Raw genomic sequence first — 24,031 nt, 5'->3', positions numbered from 1 at the left:
CCCCTGTCATGTGGTCCAGGCTCCTGAAGGTGAGGTCATCTGCAGGAGCGCCAAACTGCCAGACACTTTTCTGATAACCTGGGTCAGTTGCGTTCACACTACAGGCGACCCAAGTCGCTACCGGGAAAACCCCTGGTCCAGAACAGGGTTGCGGACATGGGAACCGGACCCTGATGGTTTCTGTTCACACTTAGCCAAAACCCAGGCCGATGTGTGTACACCGGAAAAACACAGGATTTTGGCATATGTGTGAAAGTGTATAACCTATCTCCTTGTGAGCTGAAGACCGCAGAAATAATGCATTAATACACTGAGCTCTGCATCCTCAATAGTACATGTCCGTCTGCCAGGACAACTGCGTTACGTGGTTTAAACAATGTTGCTGTGCTCTATAGAACAATGACCCGCCACTGTACATTACTGCTGCCGTGACCGGAAGAGATTTCACAGGCAACAAAAAGTAACATACACAGGAAAACGAGCCATGACAGACAGATCTTTCTCCGTAAAACATTTCTGCAAAAATAAACCCCACAGGAAACAAGTTTTGAAAAAAAAAAATCTTTAATTTTTTTTAATGTGGTTTTTCTGAGCAGTAATCAGTCCCTCCCAATTCCAGTTCACGGACCATTTGTCTTACCAGTTGGCCAGACGGGTGCATTCAACGCCACCATATGTGAGAACAAAGAATATTAAGTACAGGAAGAAGGGTGATAAGAGAAGAGTCTGTGAGGGTCATTCCGACCTGATCGCACGCTAGGATTTTTCGCTGCACTGTGATCAGGTCACTACTGAGCATGCACCACAATGCGCAGGCGCATCGTACGGGTACAAAGCGGATCGTTCCTCAGCGATGAATTTAACGAAGAATCCATTCGCACAGCCGATCGTAAGTAGATTGACAGGAAGAGGGCGTTTCTGGGTGTCAACTGACCGTTTTCTGGGAATGTTTGGAAAAAACGCAGGCGTGTCCAAGCGTTTGCAGGGCGGGTGTCTGACGTCAATTTCCAGAACAGGACAGGCTGGAGTGATCGCAGCGGCTGAGCAAGTTCTGAGCTACTCAGAAACTGCACAAAACTTTTTTGTACCGCTCGGCTGCACATGCGATCGCACACTTGCAAAGCAAAAATACACACCCCTATAGGCGGCAACTATCTGATCGCAGCGCTGCAAAAAAATAGCTAGCGAGCGATCAACTCGGAATGACCCCCTCTGTCTAATCTTTCTGTTGTTTACCCCTCCCCTAAAGATCTATTGCCACCCTGAGGCGTGGCGACGTACTTTCAGAGCCAGGGCAACACTATCCTGCTGTAACCCGTCCAGTAGCACTGACTAATCACAGACACAGATTGGAATCTCACATCCCATTTTATAAGTGATGAATAACTTTCTGCAAATATCAGCTTCTGTTAATGTAACACCCAGTAACGCTGCATGATGCGTTGTGTTATTCCTCATGTGCTGCAGCCAGGTGCTATTATGGGGATGGGGTTACTGGATTATAAGGGAATCACGTGGAGCCTTTATTTGCTGGAATGTACATGCACAGCCATAGATTCTGGTTATATCTGTAGCACTGTGCGCCAGCTGGAATGTACAACCCACAAACACTAAAATCTTATTTTGAGATCTGGTCCTATTAAAAAGCACAAACAAAAAAACTTCCCACACAAACCAGCAGCGGAGCTCAGGGGCGAGAAGGAATGGGCGCACATTCACCTAAAGGGTTGTGTTACTATGGAAAATCAGAGTGTTGCATTGTGCACAGAATACTAACGAGATATAACCCTGCCTGCGGTATGACAGGATCTGGCTGTTATTACATGCAGGGAAACCATCTATCCAGCTACAATAATCATCCTCCAGAACGGACAGCTGGATAACACCACGATGGGGGCTGGGAGTCAGACACCGTTTCTTGCGTCAGTTTCTGGTTTCCGATTACATCTAAGACTATTACAATTCTATTGAACGTTCTAAAGTAAAAGACACAAATATATGGAAGTGCAGAAGGGTAGTGGGTTCCGGGTCGGAATAGCGAACGTCCGGTGAGTAACGGCTTATGCAGTCCAAGGCATTGTTATGGAATACATGGCGGCTCTTGTGGGTGAAGTATATGAGAGATGGCAGCATAGGTAATTGTGCAGTAACCACGGCGAAACCAGCCTGGCTGGGGGGGGGGGGGGGGGGGAGAGATCAATTTCACCAGACCATAGGATGGGCTACAGGAGACCTGGCTGGGTCACCAGAAGGGAGAAACGTAGGCAAAGAAATAACCAGTTTTTTTGTTGTTGTCTGTAATATAGTTTCCACCAGTTTCCAGTTGTTTTCACCGAGACGACTTTTGCGCTTGATCCGGCAAAGCAGCATCTGGGCATGGGATGCCCTTATTCTGTCTGGGCATCATAATTGGCACCACCAGCCTTCTTCAACTCGCTCCTAATATAGTCTTCGTCCAGGTCTTTGTGGTCTGTGATTACCAGCTCTTTGGCAAAGTTCTAAGAGGACAGGAAAACAAATGCACATTTTGTTGTCAATTTCCATTGTTACATGTAAGAATACGTGAAAATGAGACGTATTTAGAATTAGAGGGGAGAGACAGGGTGTTACATTGTACCAATCGCAGGGAACATCCAGACACTAAAAGAAATCTACAAGGCGCTGCCTGAGCCAATGGGGTCGATTCAATTCAGCGACAGTTGAATAGCGCCGGGAATTAGCTCCCGGCGCTATTCAATACAGCGACTAGTTACCTTCAATTGTCGGGAATTCTTCTCTCACCCCCGGGGGGTGAGAGAAGAAAACCGACAAAAGGGATGCCGCGCAGCCGGCGCGAAGCTGATTCTGTCGGGAATCAGCATCGCCGCGGGTAGTTAAGTCGGAGCATGCCCGTTCTCCCGACAAAACAACCTGTTAAGTCCGCGAGAACGGGCATTCGCCGACTTAACTTTAGCTGAATTGAATAGCGGCGAGAGCTAATTCCCAGCGCTTTTCAACTGTTATTGAATTGAATCGAACCCCATGATAATCATAATGGGACTCTGGTATGTCAGTGCGCAGAAACAGCGCCATGGCGCAATATGGGGTGGCCACCACACAATGTTAGTCTGCAGTATTAGGTTCCTCCTTGTTGGAGGACTAAGGTCAGCCATGGTCCTCAACCACAGGCCAGGCCCAATCAGCTTTTTATTTCAAGTTGTAAAATAAAAACTGCAGTGAATTCTTGAGTTAAAGGTCTCAGAACTGGGCCTAGCACAGATCGTCAGACAGCAAAACGCTGTTCCTTAAAATCAAAGTCTACATATTAGAGCGGCAGTTTATTCACGTTGGACACATCTGACATCATCAGGATAACACAGCCATGGATTCCCCCGGACACAGCACAAGTGGCTGTTTGTTCGCATCTGAACATTGGCTGCTATTGACTGCTGATTGCTCCAGAGGGGTTTAATTATGAATCAGGCCCCCACTTCCCACCCATACTGACCTACGGGTGAATCTGCCACCATACGGCTGTCACAAGACTGACCAGCTCCAGGAAAACGCACCGTGTGAGTGGCTGAAATGGGACAGTCTGCAACTCCCCAATATATTGTGATATACCCCACATATAGCTAAAGCGAAAACACAAGTGTCTGCGATAATACACAAGCTGTGTTATGGGCTGTGACGGTAACATGAGGGACCATAAATATTAATTCATCAGCTGCTCCCATTTTTTTTGCCAAGCTAAGAGACAAATTAAGCTCAGCGGCCAAGAAATAGGTCAATATGTATAATGGAACTTTTTATCTCGCCTGGTTTGGCTGTCAATCATTATTTTATTATCACTGTGTTACTGACTAAGAGGAGCGATAAGCAGTACTGGGCCCACACTCCTGTGTCCTAACCTCTGCCACGGTCATTAAACCCCAAATACAGATGGTAACATTCACAAATGAATAAAAGGAAAATAGTTTTTCACAACTTATATTTTAGGCTGGATAGGAGCAGACAGGTACAGAGCAGCCGAGAGCTCAGTACCCAGAAACAGGCCATTAGCTGGAAGGGAAGCGGCAACCCACACATGGGATATAGCCGCTGCAGAACACGTTCTAGAAATCGGTACTTTGCTGATGACTTAGGAGGTTATTCAGCGATGAACGCAAATCGCTGCATTCGCAGCCAGATCTGCGTTCATCTCTGCAAATGCTGTGGGCCGCAGAGCACAAGGCAAGGCCGCTCAGCACGTGTAATGCCGCCTCCCATCGGAACTAAGGTTGACGCCTGACTGCGCTGTCAGGCGGTCATTTTTTTTTCCGGAGCAGCTGCGTGTGATGTCACACAGCCGCCCCGAAAATGGTCCCGGCTCGCCGCCGTTTTTCCGACGATGCCCCACCGCACCGCCGTAACCCTGCTCCCGAAATGTCGTCACCTGTTAATCACACTGCAGTTGCATCGCCTATGGATGTGTATGGCCGCTGTGCATGTGCAGTTTGCCGCTGCGGGACGCTATTGTGGTCGGTTCTGAATGACCCCCTAAATCAGGATCCAAGGGCCACTAAAGCTGGAATACTGTGGCCCTCGGATGGTTGTTGAAACCACAGATTATACCACTTTCACAGCGGGATGCGGTCAACATCCCGCCGGACGGAATCCCGGCGGTCGAAATACCGACACCGGGATCCCGACCGGCACAATCCCGACATATTCTCCCTCCGTGGGTGTCCACAACACCCATAGAGGGAGAATAAATTAGTGTGCTGAGCGTGACGAGCGCAGCAAGCCCGCAAGGGGCTGCGTTCCGCTCGCCACCCCTGTCGGGATTGTGCTGGTCGGGATTCCAGTGCCGGTATTTCGACCACTGGGATCCCGTCCAGCGGGATTTCGTACTGATCCCCTCATAGCTTGTTAGGCATCGAGTCTTCATGGCCCATACAGTTAGTGTTGGGATGAGTTTTTCCCATAATCCTCCTTTACTAACCCAGTGGGAGATGTGTTCTTGGCACGTCCAGTTGTAGATTGCAGTGTATAAGTACAAGATAGGCCTTTGTATTGTATAAAACACTGGTGAGACGGGAGTCAATGTGAATAAGTCATATAACATCGTGAAGAAGTCCTAGAACATAGCAGAAGATTTACCTGCACAACGTCTTTCACCAACGTCTTGTCTGTACCGATCTTGGCTCGCTGGAGCCCACTAACGTTCTCACCGATCCAGGTGATTAACGTAAATTTAACCCTCTTGCTCAGGGCGTCTCCGGTGGTAAATCTGATATATGCAAACTGTCTGTTGTCATCTGCAACACAAGTGAAGACAGTTTTAATAACCCTTTTAATGGACCCTGGAGTGTAAAAAAAAAAAAACCCAAACAGAATAAATGAATAAAATAACCAATATTATATTATCTCAGCATGAACTGTATCTGTTAATACAGTGAGTTCAGGAAGTCCCTCTGCAGTGACAGCCGCAGAATAGATCTACAGTCAGAGACCATGCTCGCTGCAGAGGGACTTTTTGAACTCCTCCTACAACCTGGTTGCTGAAATTGAACTCACACCTTGTTACATAAACCCCCTAACATATTTCATTGTGCACAACACATACTACCTTAGATAAATAAGTATGATTTATAAAAGAAGGACATGTAATAATAGCCGCTTAGAAAGCACTGAAAAAGGAGAACAGGTTTTTAGATCGGGGTCACTGTGACCGGCTGAACAAGATTGCTGCCTATTGTATGTTAAACTATTGTCTAGTCTGAGGTCACAAGAGATTTTATGAAGCCCCATGTGACAGGGTCTGGCGCCCGGCCAAGCAGAGGACACGAATGCAGAATGCAGCAGCTAAGTTATCATTTCACAGGCAGTAAAGATTTGCTATTATTACTTGAAGATCAGAGTTTAGGGCAGTAATGTATTAACTGGGAAGTGAGAGCTACGCCACTTTGCACATGCCTTTGCACATGCCCAGAAATCAGGTGTAAGCATATACAGATGACACTTTCGCCCACCTGTTCCTGGAGAGGAGGCCGGGGTGTGGATTAATGTAGGCCGAGTAAAGTAAGGGTGACTGCACGCATGTTCCAGCCGTTTTATTTGCAGATGCTTGAGGGCATGTGCAAATACACAACCGTTTGTGATTGGCCGATTGTGAATGCACCACTGAAATTGTTTGGAGTGAAAGTTTTAGCCATTACTGTATTTTCCTACCCAGACAGACAGCTGCACCTGATATAGGGTCTAATTCAGCATGGAACGCAGGTACGATTGCGTTCGCAAGCTTAAGCCCTGTGAAGTGTGCGCACTCGCAGCAGCTGCGTATGTGCACACAGTGAGATGTGACGGCATCTCACATCTGCGAATGCCTCTTCCTGATTGACAGGCAGAAGCGTTCACTGGGCAGGAGGGGGCACCGACACGTCACAGGGGCATTGTGACGGTGTTGGTGGCGGGTGGGGGCCCGGTCTGGACAAAGTAGGTAGAGGGCTACACTAAACATGCAAAAGCAATCGCTGCTGTGCGGACCTGGCATGCAGGGTGAACTTGCCCTGTGCTGGACGTCCCCCCGCATGTCAGTGTAGTGGATCGTAGATGTGCGGTTTTTCGCACATCTACGATCCATGCTGAATTAGGCCCATAGTACAAGTTTGTGTTTTTTTTAAATTCTCACTGAAGATTAATAGTATAGTTGAAGAGCAACACAAATGATAGAAACATGGGAGTAAGTATGTGTGACATATGCCTAATTCAATCCCACATGTTGCAACAGATGCAAGTTGCAACAGCCCCCAAGTGTGGAAGTCTGCACATCGGTTCAAGGCAAAAGATAGGAAAAACAGTACATTATACTTGGCGCCAGGTGCGGCTCAGCGCGCTACACTTGGCGCCAGGGGCGGCTCAGCGCGCTACACTTGGCGCCAGGGGCGGCTCAGCGCGCTACACTTGGCGCCAGGGGCGGCTCAGCGCGCTACACTTGGCGCCAGGGGCGGCTCAGCGCGCTACACTTGGCGCCAGGGGCGGCTCAGCGCGCTACACTTGGCGCCAGGGGCGGCTCAGCGCGCTACACTTGGCGCCAGGGGCGGCTCAGCGCGCTACACTTGGCGCCAGGGGCGGCTCAGCGCGCTACACTTGGCGCCAGGTGCGGCTCAGCGCGCTACACTTGGCGCCAGGTGCGGCTCAGCGCGCTACACTTGGCGCCAGGTGCGGCTCAGCGCGCTACACTTGGCGCCAGGTGCGGCTCAGCGCGCTACACTTGGCGCCAGGTGCGGCTCAGCGCGCTACACTTGGCGCCAGGTGCGGCTCAGCGCGCTACACTTGGCACCAGGTATGACTGCTTGCTTCTAGATAGATACTCTGCTCAGATAATTGGTTCCTCCCTAGGTAAAGCATGAACAAAATCCTAATTTGCTGTATCCGCATCTTATCTATAATGTGCAACCACCGGTCTCCACTAAACTCCAGGAAGAAGGGATTCTCTCTATGTCCCTGACCTACATTTTTTATCTGAAGAACTTCCTGCTGTCTCCTGTTGTCTACTAGATCTCTATAGTGAGCCTCAGTGGGAGCATCTACAGGTAAAGTGAAAGAGGGATAGGTCTATTTGGGAATACAGCTGATGTAGGAGCCAAGGTTGGTAAATGTTGCAAAGCAGGGACGTGCAGGCAGGGGAGGTAGGAGGCAGGGAGGCAGTGCCTTCCCTGTCATTAATGATTAAAATAATACAAAGAAGATATTTATGACACATATTCTGTCATAAGTATCTCCTTTATATTAATTTCATCATTTTTGCAGTTAAAATGGGTTTGGGAGGCACCGACAGTGGTGCCTCCCGTTGTCAATGGGAAAGGGGCTGTAGCAGGGGGCGGGGCCATGCCGCGGGCTGGAAAAGCCCTTTGAAAATCTATTGTAAAGTGGCACCTACTAAAGTGCCGCCTTGATACAGGGACGTGCTTTCTAACCCAAAAAAATGGCACCTCAGCATAATTTTCTAAATTCAAGATGGCCGCCGCGAGTCAATCACGGCTCGCCGTGTCATCGCCCCGCCCCCTCTGGCTGACTTTTATAAGTCAGCGCGAGGCAGCGGCTGTCAGACGGCAGAGGAGGAGCAGTGAAGAGCTCTTCAAGAAGACTGAAGATCCAATAGAAGTCCTGCATGGGCGGCATAATGAAAAAGAGCTTAAAGGCTGCCGCCCACCAGGTGAAAATGGCGGAAGCCCTGGGAAGGCGGCGGCCATGAAAAAGAGCTTTAAAACCGCCGCTCCCAGGTGAAGTCCCTGTATAATAAAACTTTTTTTTTTTTTTTTTAAACGCGTGGTGTTTATATTTTAATATTTTCTTTACAGGCGGACTAGAGGTGCCAGCGGGCCCTTTATGTCCAGGCATGCTGGCACTTGTGGTTCTTTAAGTGCCAGCATGCTGGGGCAGGCTTGCTGGGACCTGTAGGCCACCTGTAAAGAACAATATTAACATACAATGAACCCTGCACCCACTGCCACCAGGGGTGCGGGGCATAGCACTGGCTGGTTGTTGCTCGGGAGGGGGACCCCATTTTTATTTCAGCCCTGGGCTGACTGGTTTGGGGGGCTGTTTAATGTTATGGCAGGGGAACCCCACACGGAGTGTCTCCCCTGCTCTGGCATGATCCCCCTGGCTGGTGTTGGTTTTTGGGACTACACTTTTTTTTGTTGTGGTGGGGGGAGGGGGGGGGAGCACGGGTGGTGAGAAGCCAGTGCCTCCCCAGCCACTAACCTCACGGCACGTCACTGTTGCAAAGTATTAATAAAAGTAGTGATGAGCGGGTTCGGTTCCTCGGAATCCGAACCCCCCCCCCCCCCCGAACTTCACCCATTTTACACGGTTCCGAGGCAGACTCGGATCCTCCCGCCTTGCTTGGTTAACCCGAGCGCGCCCGAACGTCATCATCCCGCTGTCGGATTCTATATAATGAGCCGCGCGTCGCCGCCATTTTCACTCGTGCATTGGAGATGATAGGGTGAGGACGTGCAGCGTTCTCTCAGTTGTGTTCAGTGTGCTGCAAATATCTGTGCTCAGTGTGCTGCAAATATCTGTGCTCAGTGTGCTGCAAATATCTGTGCTCAGTGTGCTGCAAATATCTACGTTCTCTGCCTGAAAAACACTCCATATCTGTGCTGCATTTTAGTTGTGCGCAGTATATATAGTAGGAGGACAGTGCAGAATTTTGCTGACCACCAGTATATAATATATAGCAGTACGGTACAGTAGTCCACTGCTCTACCTACCTCTGTGTCGTCAAGTATACTACAAAAGTTCAGTAAAATGACCCAAAAATCAAAATTAAAAGCGTCTGATGAGAAGCGTAAACTTGCCAATATGCCATTTACGACACGGAGTGGCAAGGAACGGCTGAGGCCCTGGCCTATGTTCATGGCTAGTGGTTCAGATTCACATGAGGATGGAAGCACTCATCCTCTCGCTAGAAAACTGCAGTGCCACTCCTAGATGGGCCAGGTGTTTGTGTCGGCCACTTGGGTCGCTTAGCTTAGTCACACAGCTACCTCATTGCACCTCTTTTTCTCTTTGCATCATGTGCTGTTTGGGGACTATTTTTTAAATCGGCCATCCTGTCTGACACTGCAGTGCCACTCCTAGATGGGCCAGGTGTTTGTGTCGGCCACTTGTGTCGCTTAGCTTAGTCACACAGCTACCTCATTGCACCTCTTTTTTTCTTTGCATCATGTGCTGTTTGGGGACTATTTTTAAAATCTGCCATCCTGTCTGACACTGCAGTGCCACTCCTAGATGGGCCAGGTGTTTGTGTCGGCCACTTGTGTCGCTTAGCTTAGCCATCCAGCGACCTTGGTGCAAATTTTAGGACTAAAAATAATATTGTGAGGTGTGAGGTGTTCAGAATAGACTGGAAATGAGTGGAACTTATGGTTATTGAGGTTAATAATACTATGGGATCAAAATGACCCCCAAATTCTATGATTTAAGCAGTTTTTGAGGGTTTTTGTAAAAAAACACCCGAATCCAAAACACACCCGAATCCGACAAAATTTTCAGGAAGGTTTTGCCAAAACGCGTCAGAATCCAAAACACGGCCGCGGAACAGAATCCAAAACCAAATCCCTAAAAATTTCCGGTGCACATCACTAAATAAAAGTCAATGTATCACCTACATAACAGTGAAGACAGATGGTCATCCATTTTGTTTGCTGGGCTGATATATTCAGGAGTAGCTAGGAACTAGCGAATTGCCGAGGCATGAGGCACAAACATGTCTCAGTGAGGTACTTGTTGAATAGACTGGCTAAATACAGGTTCAGACCACAAAAACGTCTGTGCACACTACATATAGGTCACAGGTGCATCGACCATGGCTGAAAAACAGAATTTTATTTATATCCCGATATTAACTTTCACATCCCCAGTTACTCCATGAACATGGTGAGGCTGAAGCAATTATTTCTTTAAAAGACCGACCCACTATGCGTCCCCGTCCTCACCTAACAGCCCCAGCTGCACAGAAAGCAGACCCGGATACCAGGAATTACGGCACTGACAGGCTGTTGCAGAGATTTCCTCACAGACCTTTACAGTCTGGTGCCAACAACATTCGTCTTAAGAAAGCAGCTTAATGTCAGGACGTTGGATAAAACTATCCTGCTTATGAAGTGCTGCTGTAAACTGTATTAATGCAGCAGTCACCCATGGAACGGTCACTCTGTGGAGCGCGCATCGGCTGAAATTCAAATCATGGCTAATTTTCAGGCCTGGGAAAAGGTGCAAGAATTGAGCTTCACAGCTAAACTGAGAATGGATTATCAGCTGGAAACACTGATGCGGGGTCAGGACAAGGTAATAATCTTGCAAGGAATCCTGAGCGATGAGAAGCAGCATGGTTACCATGGCGACTAACGTATTAGAGAAGGTAAAAGGCCAGAGTCAGATGGACAGGCAAGAACACCTGTGGGTGGGCAGCGCTGACAATGATCTGGAAAGGACGGTGTTAATAACGGACTTTGCTGTTACAAACAATGCACTAAACAGCAGGTTCTCCATTCAGCACTTCAGGACGGAGGTCTCATTAGAGTACACCTTAATTCTTATTTTCAGAAAGCCCAGTAGAGAGGCTGCAATATACCATCTTACGATAGGTTCCAGTCCTTGGCAGACGGACTTTTCCAATAATGCTGATTTACCAAAGGGAAAGATGAAGGTACAATGCCCTGTCTGTCCTTACATGGACAGAGGGCAAAAATGAACACAAATATAATTATATATCACAGAGGACTTCCATATACGTCTAAAGCATTTCTGATGCTGTCTGACCCAATCGCAACAGCACCTTTGTGCGTAGTCTGTGTTTTTGGAAATGTCTGCGCACACACAGTAGCAAACAATCGCTCAACTAAAGGAACACTGGCCTTGCGTGCAGCTGTGAATCAGGCCAAAGGGTGCTAGGGGTAGGGTATGAGGTGATGGGGGTGGTCCATTGCTACAGAAATCCCGCTGTGAACACAAACCCGGAATTTCCGTGCGGATATGTCCCAATTCACCAACCCCAGAAAGTTTATAGTTAGGCAGCTGTCCTGATGTAGGCAGGATAGTCCAGAACGGAGGAGAATTCCTCAGTTGCGTCTTACAGCGCGTCATTCATGCGGTGAATACGAATTCCTTACATTCTTTTCTTGTGACCTGGCTGCAGATATTTTCATTATCCTCCAAAGGTTTTCATGTCCGTGGCGGGAAACGTCCGCAGGATAATGGATTATTTATACAGAGGAAATGCTGATCGAGTTACAGGCAGTTCCTATACTAAGGCAACAAGTTTTTGTTTGAGAGGGGAGCGGAGGGGAGGGGGTCTCAAAATGAAGGATATTGGTTTTAAACGTGTCTGGTATAGAAGTTGTTGTTAGAATTAATCATCCTTCAGAAAGCACAACACGTTCATGTTAGAGTAGGGACAATACACACAGTTTCAGGCCATCTGTACAAGGGATAAATTGGCGCCATTTTAGTTTCCGCTGTAGGCCAAAGAATAGCTCCTGTCCCCAGTTTAAGACCAGGGGTATAGAAATAAGGCAGAATTTAGGGGCCAAGCAGGGCCGTCATAACAGAATTGTAGGCCCTGGGGAAAGCAATGCACTGGGGGCCCTACACACCCATTCACGGGAATAATTTTTTTCTCTAAATCATAATTTACCGCTCCATCTCTCCACATGCTTCCATACAGTGGATGACTGTTAGCACTCTGATTGGTGGATAGCTTCAGCCATCCACCAATCAACATGCTGACATCCATTCACTGTCTGGCTGCAGGCTGGGAGGCAGGTAGAGAACGCTGCCTGTTTGCTCTGGCTGTGTGTAATTCACAATCATAGCGGCTGGGCAGCATTCTTTACCTGCCTCCCTAAAAGCTCTGGAGGCACCAGACTGGGGGGCAGCCCCTTCTTGAAGGCCCCTATGCAGCTGCACAGTAGGCCAATACGTTAAAAAGGCCCTGGGGTCAAGCAGTGAAATATAGGAACCAGCAGGATGGTAAGGAGCCAGGGTAGAGGTGTACTGCGACTTACAGTGGCAGAAAACAGATTACACCCACACCCTGCAACAGCGCCACCAGTGGCCAATCTCTGACACGACCTCTCAGCAGGCGCAGGGTGCTCCTCTTTATTTACACAAGGTGCAAGAAATCTTTAAAGTGGAAAAAAAACAAACCCCAGTGAATATTCACAACGTAGGCCTAAATCCGCACGTGTGGTAGTGACAGTGCGTGTTCTATGCAACTCTCACTAGTGTTTTTGTTTTAGATTGTGTTGCTACGATGGTTCTAACAGTGTATGCGTGCATTACCCTGTATGTACTCAGAGGCGCTGTTGCACTGAGACGCACAATTTTAGAACGGTCTAGAAAAAGTGCTGGGCGCTGCCGGGAAGTAACTAAACAGCCGCACCAAGATGATCCGATTTATGGGCATGTTACTGAAGTGGTTGTGTCATAATTGCCAACTATCCCGCAAGTTGCAGGAGACTCACAATTTTGTTCCCCCACACCCTTGGAAAAGTGTCCCCATCTCCTACATTCCATCTGCCTCTTCGTAAAGTGGGCAGGATGAAGAGCTTAACAGGGGAATCCCTGCGCTGAATGAAGAGGGTGGGGCTAAAAGTTTTGAATTGCATTTAGCCCCACCCACTCCAGTGGACCTGCAAATTTGTACCATTTTGGGGGTGGGGCCTGATGATGTGATAACTCAGCCCCGCCCCCCAAAGTGCCAAGCAGCGTCTCCTCTTTGGGCTTCTCCAGGAAAGTAGATGTGAAAAGTAGGCAAGTATGGTTTGCACACACAGACACTCAATGGTTCACATAGAAGGCCATACTCAGATAGTAGATCTGCAGCTGCCATCGGGCACATAACAAATACAGAGAAATGGCGCTTAAAAATAAGCAACACTGCAGTGATGATATTTCCCCAATTTATTTGTAAGTATTGCTTAAAGTAAGTGGCTTGGTGCAGTAATATGGCAGCATGCACATAGCAACTGAATACTTTTACATATACACACAGAGCAGTTGAGAATTACTGCTCGTATAAATGAGCAGCTTTAAATGGCTGATGAATCACAGCGAGGACCGTGGTACAGTGTCCTTCATAAAGCAGCAAGAGGCTGGGACTGGGAATATATCCCACTGGGAAAAGAGAACAGTCAGTTTTGGTTTGTGAAGAACTCTGAAAACTGAAGGGAATTATTGGAAGGGCTGATGTATTGTACAGCCGGACGCTGCAGTTTAGATATATATTTAATGTGTCGTCTACCCAAAATGGAGCCGCCACCGTCCACTGCGGGGAAGACCGGAAGCACGCTGGATAGTGTCCAACGTAGCCATTTACAGTGCGCTTCCTTAAGAAATTGGCATTTGTGTTCTTACGGTTTATAAATAGAACTTCTAGGAGATACGTAATACCATGCTGCCCATCTACCTGCACAGTCACCAACATACAGCAGCAGCTGGGCAGGAGGGCCTTCTCAGCTGGGACCAGTGTATCAACCCTTGGAGAGAGATAAAGTACCGGCCAGCCAGCTTCTAACTGCCACGTTACAGGCTGTGTTTGAAAAATGACAGGAGCGGATTGGTTGGTACTTTGCCACCATAAAGTTTCCCATATGTAGATCACCCGGGGGAGTTGGTAATATATAAGGTGCATTTAGCTGCTCAGCCAGGATCCAGCTCCCGGCTGTGTCCGTCACCCTCTCACCAACAGCAGGGAACCAGCTGTAGGGTTAGGGGATGCCGAGAGCATCTCAAACACTTCATGGCAAATTAAAGTTTTAAATGGAAGTTTGTGTGCCTGGCATTGCTTGCCATAAGCACATACAGGTCTGGCCGGCACGTTGCTGAAAATCAGTAAATCGGTGCCAGCGTAAACTCCCTGACTCACTGCGGAGAAGCTGCAACTACACAAACTCCCGCCAGCCGGGATTCAATTAATATTCCCCCAGTGGAGTTCAGCTGCACTTGAACTTTCAAGGGAATTCTGAGGCCACACAGAGAACAAAAGAGGTTTCTCACAAGCCACAGATTTATTCCTGTGAGGCGGATGGGTGACGGCTAGGCAGGAGATCAGCCCGCTGTGCGGGCACCAGTCACCAACTCTGCAGTCCTGGCCAATGTATGCAAAACTGGTTTACATCCAAAGGGGTCACATCCATGTAGTGCAAACAGAAAAAGGGTCTCAGCTAAAGGGAATGCTGTTCATTTACGAGTGATGTGAGCTGAAGATTTATAATTTAAAAAAATGGGGACTGTCACAGAGAAGTCAGGATAAATAGGGGACACAGCACTCGCATAAAGGCAGGGAGGCCATCGGCTGGTGTGACTTTTCATCATGCCGTAGCAATTCTGATCAAAATTGCATCGGGGAGCCGGGTACCCCCTCATTCAGCTGAAGTCACCCAAACTGCCCAATACACATTACACCGCTTTACACTGACTGTGTAGACTGCAAGCTCCCGTGGCAATCTCTCTGAACTCTAATTGCATTCTGATTAAAAGATTTTGCTCTGATTGCCCGTCTCTAAAAAACCATGATCAATTATTAACAAGCAAATGAAGCGAAAGTCTATTTATTCGTTTATTGAAGCCAGTGACTTGAGTTGAGAGGCAGCCTTTCAAATAAATGTGGCAACCTGCGATGAGCAACGTGTGGTTGATTTTTAGCCATGAGAAATAAAACAGGGCTCTCATAACAATAAAAACAAGCAAGACACGGCACACTGTATATAACATATACTCTCTGTAGAGTAGATATTACAGTAGAACTAAATAGCTACACCACGCCCCACACTCATTTACACAACACAGATAATACTTGCCAAGTGCCCTGAACATGATGAGGAGTGCATCGAGGAATGTACAATCTAGCTGCGAATCTGCAGAGCCGTAACTAGGGGCATGTCCGCACAGATTACCTGGGGGGCGGGATAGATACCTCGGCACATTCTGGAAATTAAAGCAATCTCTGTAACGAACAGGTGAGGTCTTGGATTGTGCAGACGGGGTAATTCTACAGATCAGCTCGCATGGACGTTATGCAAGACCAAATCCTTATCTGACCAGATGCAGTGTCCTCATAAGACATTTGAACCAGTCTATTGGTCACACATGGTTAGTGTAATATGGAATATTATCACCATTTATACATATGGGGCCAAATGTAATAGAGTGAGAGTTTCAAAAAGTGAGAGATTTGGTAAGGTTTTGCAGTTGTTTTTTTTAAGTGGCAATCATTTACACAGCAAGATCACCCTGGATTTGCAGTGTAAATGATTGCCACTTTAAAAAAAAAAAATCTGAAAAATCTTACCAAATCTCTCACTTTCTGAACTCTCACTCTATTACATTTGGCCCATGGTGTCTTTAATTCCACCACGATGGACAATTTATAGGTAGTGTGTGATTATATTGAGTTGGACTGTATTAAAACTAAACGTAATCAGGCATTTAGCAATACCTCTTCCAGGTCAAAACATAAACAATTCCCCCCCTCGTGAACTTTGGCGCAGCACCCAGGTGTAACGTCTGAGAGCCAACATTAGATAATGACCTTCAGGGAAAACAAATTTCCATCACTAGGGTGAGACAGAAGAAACAATGATATGTAAAAAGCAATATAATGCGCTCCTTTCAGTTCTGATTCTGCAAACAATGCAGCAAAACCAAATAATTGAGTGAAATACGATCACGTCTCATTCTCTCATTTTTAACAAAAGGGTAAAATAAGAATTATATAGAGAAATGATGAGGACAAAAAGAGTTGGGGGAAGGAACGCGAACGACAGAGAATTAACGCTGGATGTCGCGTGCAGATACGAACAGGTGACAAATCTGCACAAACACCGGAGAAAAACATATTTAGTCTACTGTTATTACGGCTATCTCCAGCTGTGAGACTGGTCCCCTGGGATGGATAATTGCACACTATAGATGAGAAGAGCATTGCGAAGACACCAATATAATTACAGATTGTCCTGACAGGTCTGTTTATCATGATAAAACCACACATGACTTCTCTATAACGCCGGCAGTGCAATTTGCGTCCTGCGTGTAAATATTATTCGGCTACACAGTGGTAACCAGTTAGTAGCAATAATTTAAGCATGATGCCATTAATAAGAAACAGCGATAGCTGGTCGGAACAAGGGAGAGGCAAATGTGCTGGATTTAGCGATACACATTAACGGTAATACCTGAAAAGTCCAAACCAAATACAATTAGCGCTGATCGTTGTTGACCGTAATTACCGGCTGAGACACCTGATGGCTCCTGAGAAGCTGCCTTTAGGGACCCTTTGCAGACTTTAACGACTGCTTAATTAAATGGAAGAAATAATTAAAGCCGACGGTGGTGCAGTGGTTAGCATTGCTGTGTCATTCCCCTGAGGTCGTCGATTTGATTCCAAGCAGTGTCGTATATGTGCAGAGTTTGTATGTTCTCCCCATGTTTGCGTTGGTTGATTTTGATTCCTCCCACGCTTCAAAAACATACCCATAGGCTGAATTACTTACACTCTGTAATATGTATGCGCCATATAAATAACTGGTAATAAATAATAAGTGTTTATAGATCCGATTCTGCCTATACCTACTGATTCTGCGGCCAGCGAGGCTGTTTAAGACCCAACTGGCCGTAAATCGCAATATGTATGAAACAAGCTCTGGCCCCAATTATCACCTGATCTGGCGGATAATCCAGATGTCTGATCATTGCCCTACGACTATATAAAATGGTCACAAGCTGATTGTGCTAGTTTTACGTGTCCAGACTGGATAGACTGTAGATCCCGACACTCAGGTGATGAATTTGAATCTACCAGCAATTGTTGCCGTAAAGATGCTGTAGAACTACAAGTGACAGTATGCCATGCTAAGTAAAACTTCCTAGACTAGAGGAATGGTCAAGAACGAGGCAACTACACTTTAATGCCACAAAATGCTAAATCATGCAGTTAGGTCTCAAAACCCAAAGGCTAAATATATAATATCAACCGCAGTATAATGGAAACTACGGAGGAGGAAAGGGATTTAGGAGTCACCGTTTCAGATGATAAAAACTTTCAAATATATCAAGGGTTTTAACAGGATCCACGAGGGAGAGATTCTTCACAGGAAAAGGAACACATGCTGAAACTGGAGGGGGTATCTGCAATGGAAACTTAAGGAAAAATTACTTTACAGAAAGGGTAGTGAATAAGTGGAACAGCCTCCCATCGGAGGTGGTAGAGCTGAATACAGCAGAGAATGGGATTATATCAAAGAATATCCTTATAAAGAGATAAGAATCAAATAGTATGGAGGTTCCCAAAAGCTAAAAAAGGGGCAGACTTGATAGGCCAAGTGGTTCTTATCTGCCGCCACATTCTATGTTTCCTTTGCTAAACAGTGCAATGTACAAAGGACAATTCTGTGCCAAGGTGTGCAGTATCATCAGCAATCAGATAAGGAATACAGGGGGAACATGCAACCTGTACAGGGTCATCACAACATATGCTCCATCACAAGCTCTGATCAGGAGCACACCGGCCCTATAATAGGCACATAATATACGGCTCCTAATACATTTACGTGCGGATCTCTATAAGCCGCAGATTTGTGAGCACGCCCTTCCCCAACATCGCATACACCTGTCTTATTTGCTGATTTGAAGACTCTACAAAAAATACAAGAACTGATGCGCTATTTGTATCCCGTTTCCAGGTCACCCACAGTCATGTAAAATTCCTGCACTTTGCGGTTTTGTTGATCATGGGATGAGACCTGAGAAGACGGCAGCCGGGCACAATACACGCGATTGGCTGAATATGGAACAGTAGTTGAAGCTGAAGGGAATTTCCTGGGTGCGGTTAGGTGCTCGGTCTTATCAGTGTGCGTCTGCCACGACCTAAGGAGTACCAGTTACACACTGATAAAAGGGGTGTGAGATTTGTATAGACAGATATGCTCATTAATCATGCCTGGATAAAATACAGCAGCCACCCCTATCACTTCCCATCAATTCCTACAGCACAATAAGCATAAAGACTTGAGGGAGAGGAAGGCATGTAAGGGGGGCAGAACATGTAGCGGCCCGAGGGCCACACTTAATAAAGCAGACAGGGAGTGGAGGTGGGTGTGGTTCTCCCCCCAAACACTGCCCGTGATTCATATTTGCAAGTAAAGTAAAAATGCAAACAACTGGGCAAAACCATGTTGCACTGCAGGTGGGGCAGATGTAACACGTGCAGAGAGATTTACATTTGGGTGGGTTATAGGATTTCCCTGCAGAGTAAATACCGACTGCTTTTGCATTTAGCCTACAAATGTTACACAGCTTCATTTTTACAGTGCAATGTTGATTTCAGGTTGAACACACCCCGCCCAAATCGAAATCTCTCTGCACATGTTACATCTGCCCCACCTGCAGTGCAACACAGTTTTGCCCAGCGGCTTGCTTTTTTGCTTTACTTACAAACATGAATCAGGCCCGTTATGGAGGAGGTTTATCAAAACTTGGAGAAAAAGATTAAATACGAACCAATCAGCTCCTTTCATTGTACAGGCTGTGCTTGGAGATAGGAGCCAACTGGTTTGTACTTTATATCTCCCCACTTAATCTCTCTCCAAGCTTTGAAAAATCTCCCCCTGTATTCAGTAACCTGCACTCAGTTTGGGGCGTACCACAGTACTGGTTATACAGAGACTTATCCTCAGGGAGAGGTCATCATCTGTTTGCCATATATAGCAGATTTGAGAACCTCCATTGTGACCCCTCCCAGGTTATCTCACAGGACACCAGTCACTTCCTCCACCATCCACCCCACAAATCGTGACTTATTGTTACGTGGAAGCAGATACCACACCCCTGACAGCTTCCAGATTCTCCTGAGTTGTGTAGAAATAAAGAGATGCCACCACTTTTGACTCGGCTACTTCAAGTCTGTCCCATTGGACACAAGTATTTGACGCTTCCAGAAGGGTGATAATTTAACACTTTGGGGGGGGTATGATTCAATTACAACCTCCAGTCAAATATCAGCCAAATCCAATGTACTCCAAATTACCAGCCAAGTTCTACACAGTCCACCAGACACGATCTTTAGGAAACGTTTCGAACAGTTGTCCCTGCCTATATGTAGGTTACACTCTGTAACAGAGTGTATCTAACCCGCTCTCTCTTCAGGGGCATTCCGTCCTATGAATATGTCAAGTGCATTGTCTGATGATAGCTTGTTTGTAGAGCAATACAAAAATAATACCTTTATTTGGGTATAAATATGGGATCCGGTCTGAAGATCGACAGTATCTAGGTCGACAATGTTTAGGTCGACCACTATAGGTAGACAGTCACTAGGTCGACAGGGTTTCTAGGTCGACATGTGCTAGGTCGACATGAGTTTTTCACATATTTTTTGGGGGGGATTTTTTCATACTTAACGATCCATGTGGACTACGATTGGAACGGTAAAGTGTGCCGAGCGAAGCGGTAGCGGAGCGAAGGCACCATGCCCAAAGCATGGCGAGGGGACGCGGTGCACTAATTTGGGATCCCGGTCACTCTACGACGAAAACGACACACACAAAAAAAAAATTCCTCATGTCGACCTTTAGACCTAGCACATGTCGACCTAGAAACCCTGTCGACCTTCCATCCATGTCGACCTAAACATTGTCGACCTAGATACTGTCGATTTGATGAACCACACCCATAAATATTGGGTAGAGAACATTTCTGTTAGCTTGTTACAATTAATAGCATTAGGGAAAGTTGCAGAAGTAGAATCACACATATCATCCCATGGGACAGCGCCTCTAGTGGCCAATCATATCATTACCACAAAGAAGCTTTTATACAACTAGTTATTTTTTCCACCTCAAAATATATTTGTTTATTTTTAAAAATGTTCCAACATTCCATCCCTTTATACTACATAGAGGTAAGGGAGGTCCTTAGGACCTGGTAAAGGGAGGTCAGCGGGCGCACACCGGTAAAGGGAGGTCAGCGGGCACACACCTACCCTGGTTCCTTTAGAGGTAGCCCCCGAATTGTACTTGATTTAAACCGCCTCTGGGTAATACATAGACAGACCGGCCTGGAGAGATTTCAGCCCCTGCATTTGCTGTGCAGCTTCAATAAAGCCCGGGAAGGAAGGGTTAAGCTCATGTGTACGACACAAAGACTGAGAAATCACTATATACACTATCTGAGCACATTTCTAGCAATACAATAATTACAGTAGAGTAAAGGTAGCTATGCTGGGACTTGTAGTTTCACAACAGCCGGAGGATCATAGATTGTAAAATTCACGCCTTTGTGAGAGGCCATAAAAACACAAATAAAGGAATTTATAAGGTTGCACAATCATAGATATCTCTAGATCTTATCATAAAAGTTATGCCTGAACCTTTGATCACATATGAAAAAGAAAGAGGGAGATTAGTAATATTTGGTAGGTCATATACTTAACATCTTATTTCTGCAAACTGTAACGTGACACTGATAATATATTCTTATTGGCTGTATATACCCAATACTATAATAGTATACTATAGATTATACACAAGTAGGACCCTACATTCTGTCATATAGGAAAGACCATTCTCAGAGAGCGGTGATTGGGGGTCAGTGACGTCCCAGAGTAATACTAGGGTAAGGGCAGGGCTGAACAAGCCGAGTCCAGTAATTACCTATTGCACATTCCTAAAACATAGCCTCAGGGCCTCTCCTAATGCAGGCTCTGTGCCAGATGATTGCTACAGTAACCGGACACCTACAAATCAATGCTATAGATCTCTGTAATAGACAAAGACCCCATGACTTACCTGTACAGGTATTTACAAAGTCTTCGTAGTTTGCACCCTGGACTCCAGGAACAATTGTGCTACCGTCATATTTAAACGTTGCCCTTTGGGGAGAAATATAAATATATATATATATATAAATACATAAGTGCCTTTGTACATACAGTAATAAAACAGGCACATCTCATCCATGTCACTTATGTAACCAGATATTCATTGCAGTGTACTTACAGGATACTAAGAACTACAATATCTAATCAGTTCAATCAGAAAATACAGTCCTATTAAGTATCCACTGAAATGAGTGTAAGCTCTTCAGTCAAGTTAGCCACATTAGCAGAGCTGCCCCTCTATGCTGCATCCCAGCATCAGAAAATGAGATTGCGGCAGTTGCAAAGTTGCCCAGCGATTGCTCCAGGATTAGACAGCTCAGTATGTGATGAGAGGCAGGGGGTGCAGTGGGTAAGTGCCCCACCAGCATGTTGCAGATGTAGCAATGATCTGAAGCACTTACCAGCTAATATCATTGGTGTCATCTCTAACTTCATTGTAAACTTCCCTGCAGGATTCCTTGTCAATCTTAGTAGCCATTATTATGAGACAGCTGCAAGTTCAATGACAGGCTAAGAAAGAGGAGAATAAGCTGCAGCACAGAGTCCCTGCAATGTCCTGGAACCAGGTCAGCGCTGAGTCCAAGGTTGGGACAGAAGTGAGCAGGTCCCTGGTCTCAGTCCCTGATCTCAGCTCCTGTGCATGAGGCAGCAGGGAGTTAACCCCTCTCCTCCCAGCATGAAACTGGAGCTGATGGAGCAGCCCATCGCCCTCTGCTGCAGAGGGAGGAATTGTCCTCCAGGGATTAGACTGCCTTCCCCCTCCTGCAGGGCGATGGTTTAATCTGCTTCCTGCATTGGGTTTACTCAGCAGCAAAGCATTACTGGGATTTCCATGTGATGTCATGTAATATATTGTGTGCATCAGAGAGGAGAGAGGGGTGCATCTGGCAGACCCCCCACCTTCCAAACCACAGCACCCCCCCCTTCCTCCGAATACACATGAAATACTCAGATTGCTCCTGCAAAATAATGGGTTCCCTCTGAAGGCCCCAGCAGAGGGAGCTGAGTGAGGATCCAGGCCAGGCTAGGGGGACTCATGCTTACATGCATTTAGTAAGAAACTGGATCCAGAGGAGGAAACCCAGGCAATGAGGAGGAGAGACCCTCTGCTGCAGGTAGGGATGCTGCAATGTTATTAGGATTATGTAATAGATGCAGATATACACACACACAGTGTATCCCTTGCAAGCAGAAGCAGCAGTGAATGATAAGCTGTAGCATATGCATCTGGAGAGGGGGGGCTCTCTGCCCCCCTTACTCCGTGTAATGGTTGTGCTGAGCTGTCAGTATTCGCTGCAGTCTGCAGGTAACTACAGTACCTGGTATTCCTTATGGCGATAGTGTCACACGCGCCCTCTTCTGGTCATTTGTGGAATTACACACAGAAATGTCACTTTGCTAGACTCGCTGTCATATTTGACAACAGATCATTTCCAGAAAGAAAAAAAAAAAGTGTCTCCCTGTAATCCGTCCTATTTTATAAATGTATATTTCTCTTACGTCCTCTAGGATACTGGGATTCCATTTAGTTCCATGGGGTATAGACAGGTCCACTAGGAGCCATGAGAACTTTAAGAATTTGATAGTGTGGGCTGGCTCCTCACTCTCAGACTCAGTTTAGAAAATGTGCCCGGAGGAGCCGGTCACGCTGAAGGAAGCACCTGAAGAGTTTTCTGCATTTATTTTATGTGTTTGTTATTTTCAGGCAGGGCTGGTTCGTGGGACTTAGGGGAAGGGTTAATGGTCCCGTTCCCCACTGACAGGACACGGAGCTCCTGAGGGAACTGTTTGCAAACCCCACCACGGCAAGCATATATTCCCGCAGCACGCCGCCACCCCTAACAGCCAGAAGAATGAAGAGTGGTGAGTACTAAGCCGGCGTCCCGGCTAGCGGGTCGCCGGCCATAATGGCGACATGAGGGTAAGGAGACGCACGGCTTCTAACCGGGGTGAAATGCGTCTCCGGACACAGTACACAACTGCGTCTCAGTACACTGTACACAGTACCCACTCTGGCAAAAACAGCCTTAAAACAGTTTTCTCTCCATTTTAAGCACCAGATTACCTCTGCCAGTATAAAAAAAAGCGGGAAGACCGCGTGCCATTGAAGGGGTGGGCCTTCACTATGAGCAGATCCAGCAGCTCACCAGCGCCATTTTCCCTCTGCAGTGGACACAGACGCTGACTGACAGGGACGCGCAGCTCCTCCGGAGTGACTACAGATTTCCTTAGCGGTACCAGGGGGTCATAGCAGGGGGGGAGCGATTCTTAGTGTACTAAGTCCCCTATCAGGGTACTTAGTCTGCGACCTGGCTAAGCTTGGCATTAGCGATAAGGGCGCAGTGGGGGCTGGCTCCAAATATCTCTTTGTCTCCCTGAAGGGCTCTTTGTGGGTTAGTTGTGCTTAACCCAGTGGTTTCCAAACTTTTTTGAATCACGGCGCCCTAGAATATCAGAATGTTTTTCACGGCTCCCCTAGGCCAAAAATTTCTTACTGAGAAATTTAGAAAGAAATATTACATTAAGTAGATCGCGTTTATATGTCATCCTTAGGGTCAGTTGTGTGGTGAGGGACAAGATTTGCTTCTGTTTGGCCACATATTTTATGACTGGCAGCAACCA

The 24,031-nt window shown here is 46.7% G+C and overlaps 2 protein-coding genes across 3 annotated transcripts in view; one reads left to right on the top strand and one right to left on the bottom strand.

Moving 5' to 3' along the window:
• Window positions 1-545: 545 nt before the first annotated feature.
• On the bottom strand, window positions 546-22,095 carry COTL1 (coactosin like F-actin binding protein 1). Its single transcript, XM_063945708.1, has 4 exons — window positions 21,811-22,095; window positions 21,318-21,400; window positions 5,122-5,279; window positions 546-2,498 (listed from the first exon to the last, which is right to left on the bottom strand). The coding sequence occupies exons 1-4, from the start codon at window positions 21,885-21,887 to the stop codon at window positions 2,388-2,390; spliced, it is 429 nt and encodes a 142-aa protein (XP_063801778.1). The 5' UTR covers window positions 21,888-22,095; the 3' UTR covers window positions 546-2,387.
• A 69-nt stretch (window positions 22,096-22,164) lies between these two features.
• KLHL36 (kelch like family member 36) overlaps window positions 22,165-24,031 on the top strand; it is a 55,664-nt gene continuing 53,797 nt past the window's right edge. The window contains exons 1-2 of one of the 2 annotated variants that reach the window (XM_063945707.1): window positions 22,165-22,524; window positions 23,115-23,272. The gene's annotated coding sequence lies outside the window, so the exon portion shown is untranslated. The remainder of the gene's footprint in view (window positions 22,525-23,114; window positions 23,273-24,031) is intronic. The other variant, XM_063945706.1, reaches the window with a different exon arrangement.

This window comes from Pseudophryne corroboree, chromosome 11 (genome assembly GCF_028390025.1).
Source record: "Pseudophryne corroboree isolate aPseCor3 chromosome 11, aPseCor3.hap2, whole genome shotgun sequence".
Lineage (NCBI taxonomy): Eukaryota > Metazoa > Chordata > Amphibia > Anura > Myobatrachidae > Pseudophryne > Pseudophryne corroboree.
This window is presented reverse-complemented; position numbering and strand designations above follow the sequence as displayed.

Excerpts from the sequence above, each read along its gene's own strand:
- COTL1 (XM_063945708.1), bottom strand. The coding sequence starts at position 21,887 with ATGGCTACTAAGATTGACAAGGAATCCTGCAGGGAAGTTTACAATGAA. Across the intron at positions 21,401-21,810 it reads GACACCAATGATATTAGCTG|GGCAACGTTTAAATATGACG; the intron begins GTAAGTGCTTCA and ends TTCTCCCCAAAG. Across the intron at positions 5,280-21,317 it reads CTTTGTAAATACCTGTACAG|ATGACAACAGACAGTTTGCA; the intron begins GTAAGTCATGGG and ends CTTGTGTTGCAG.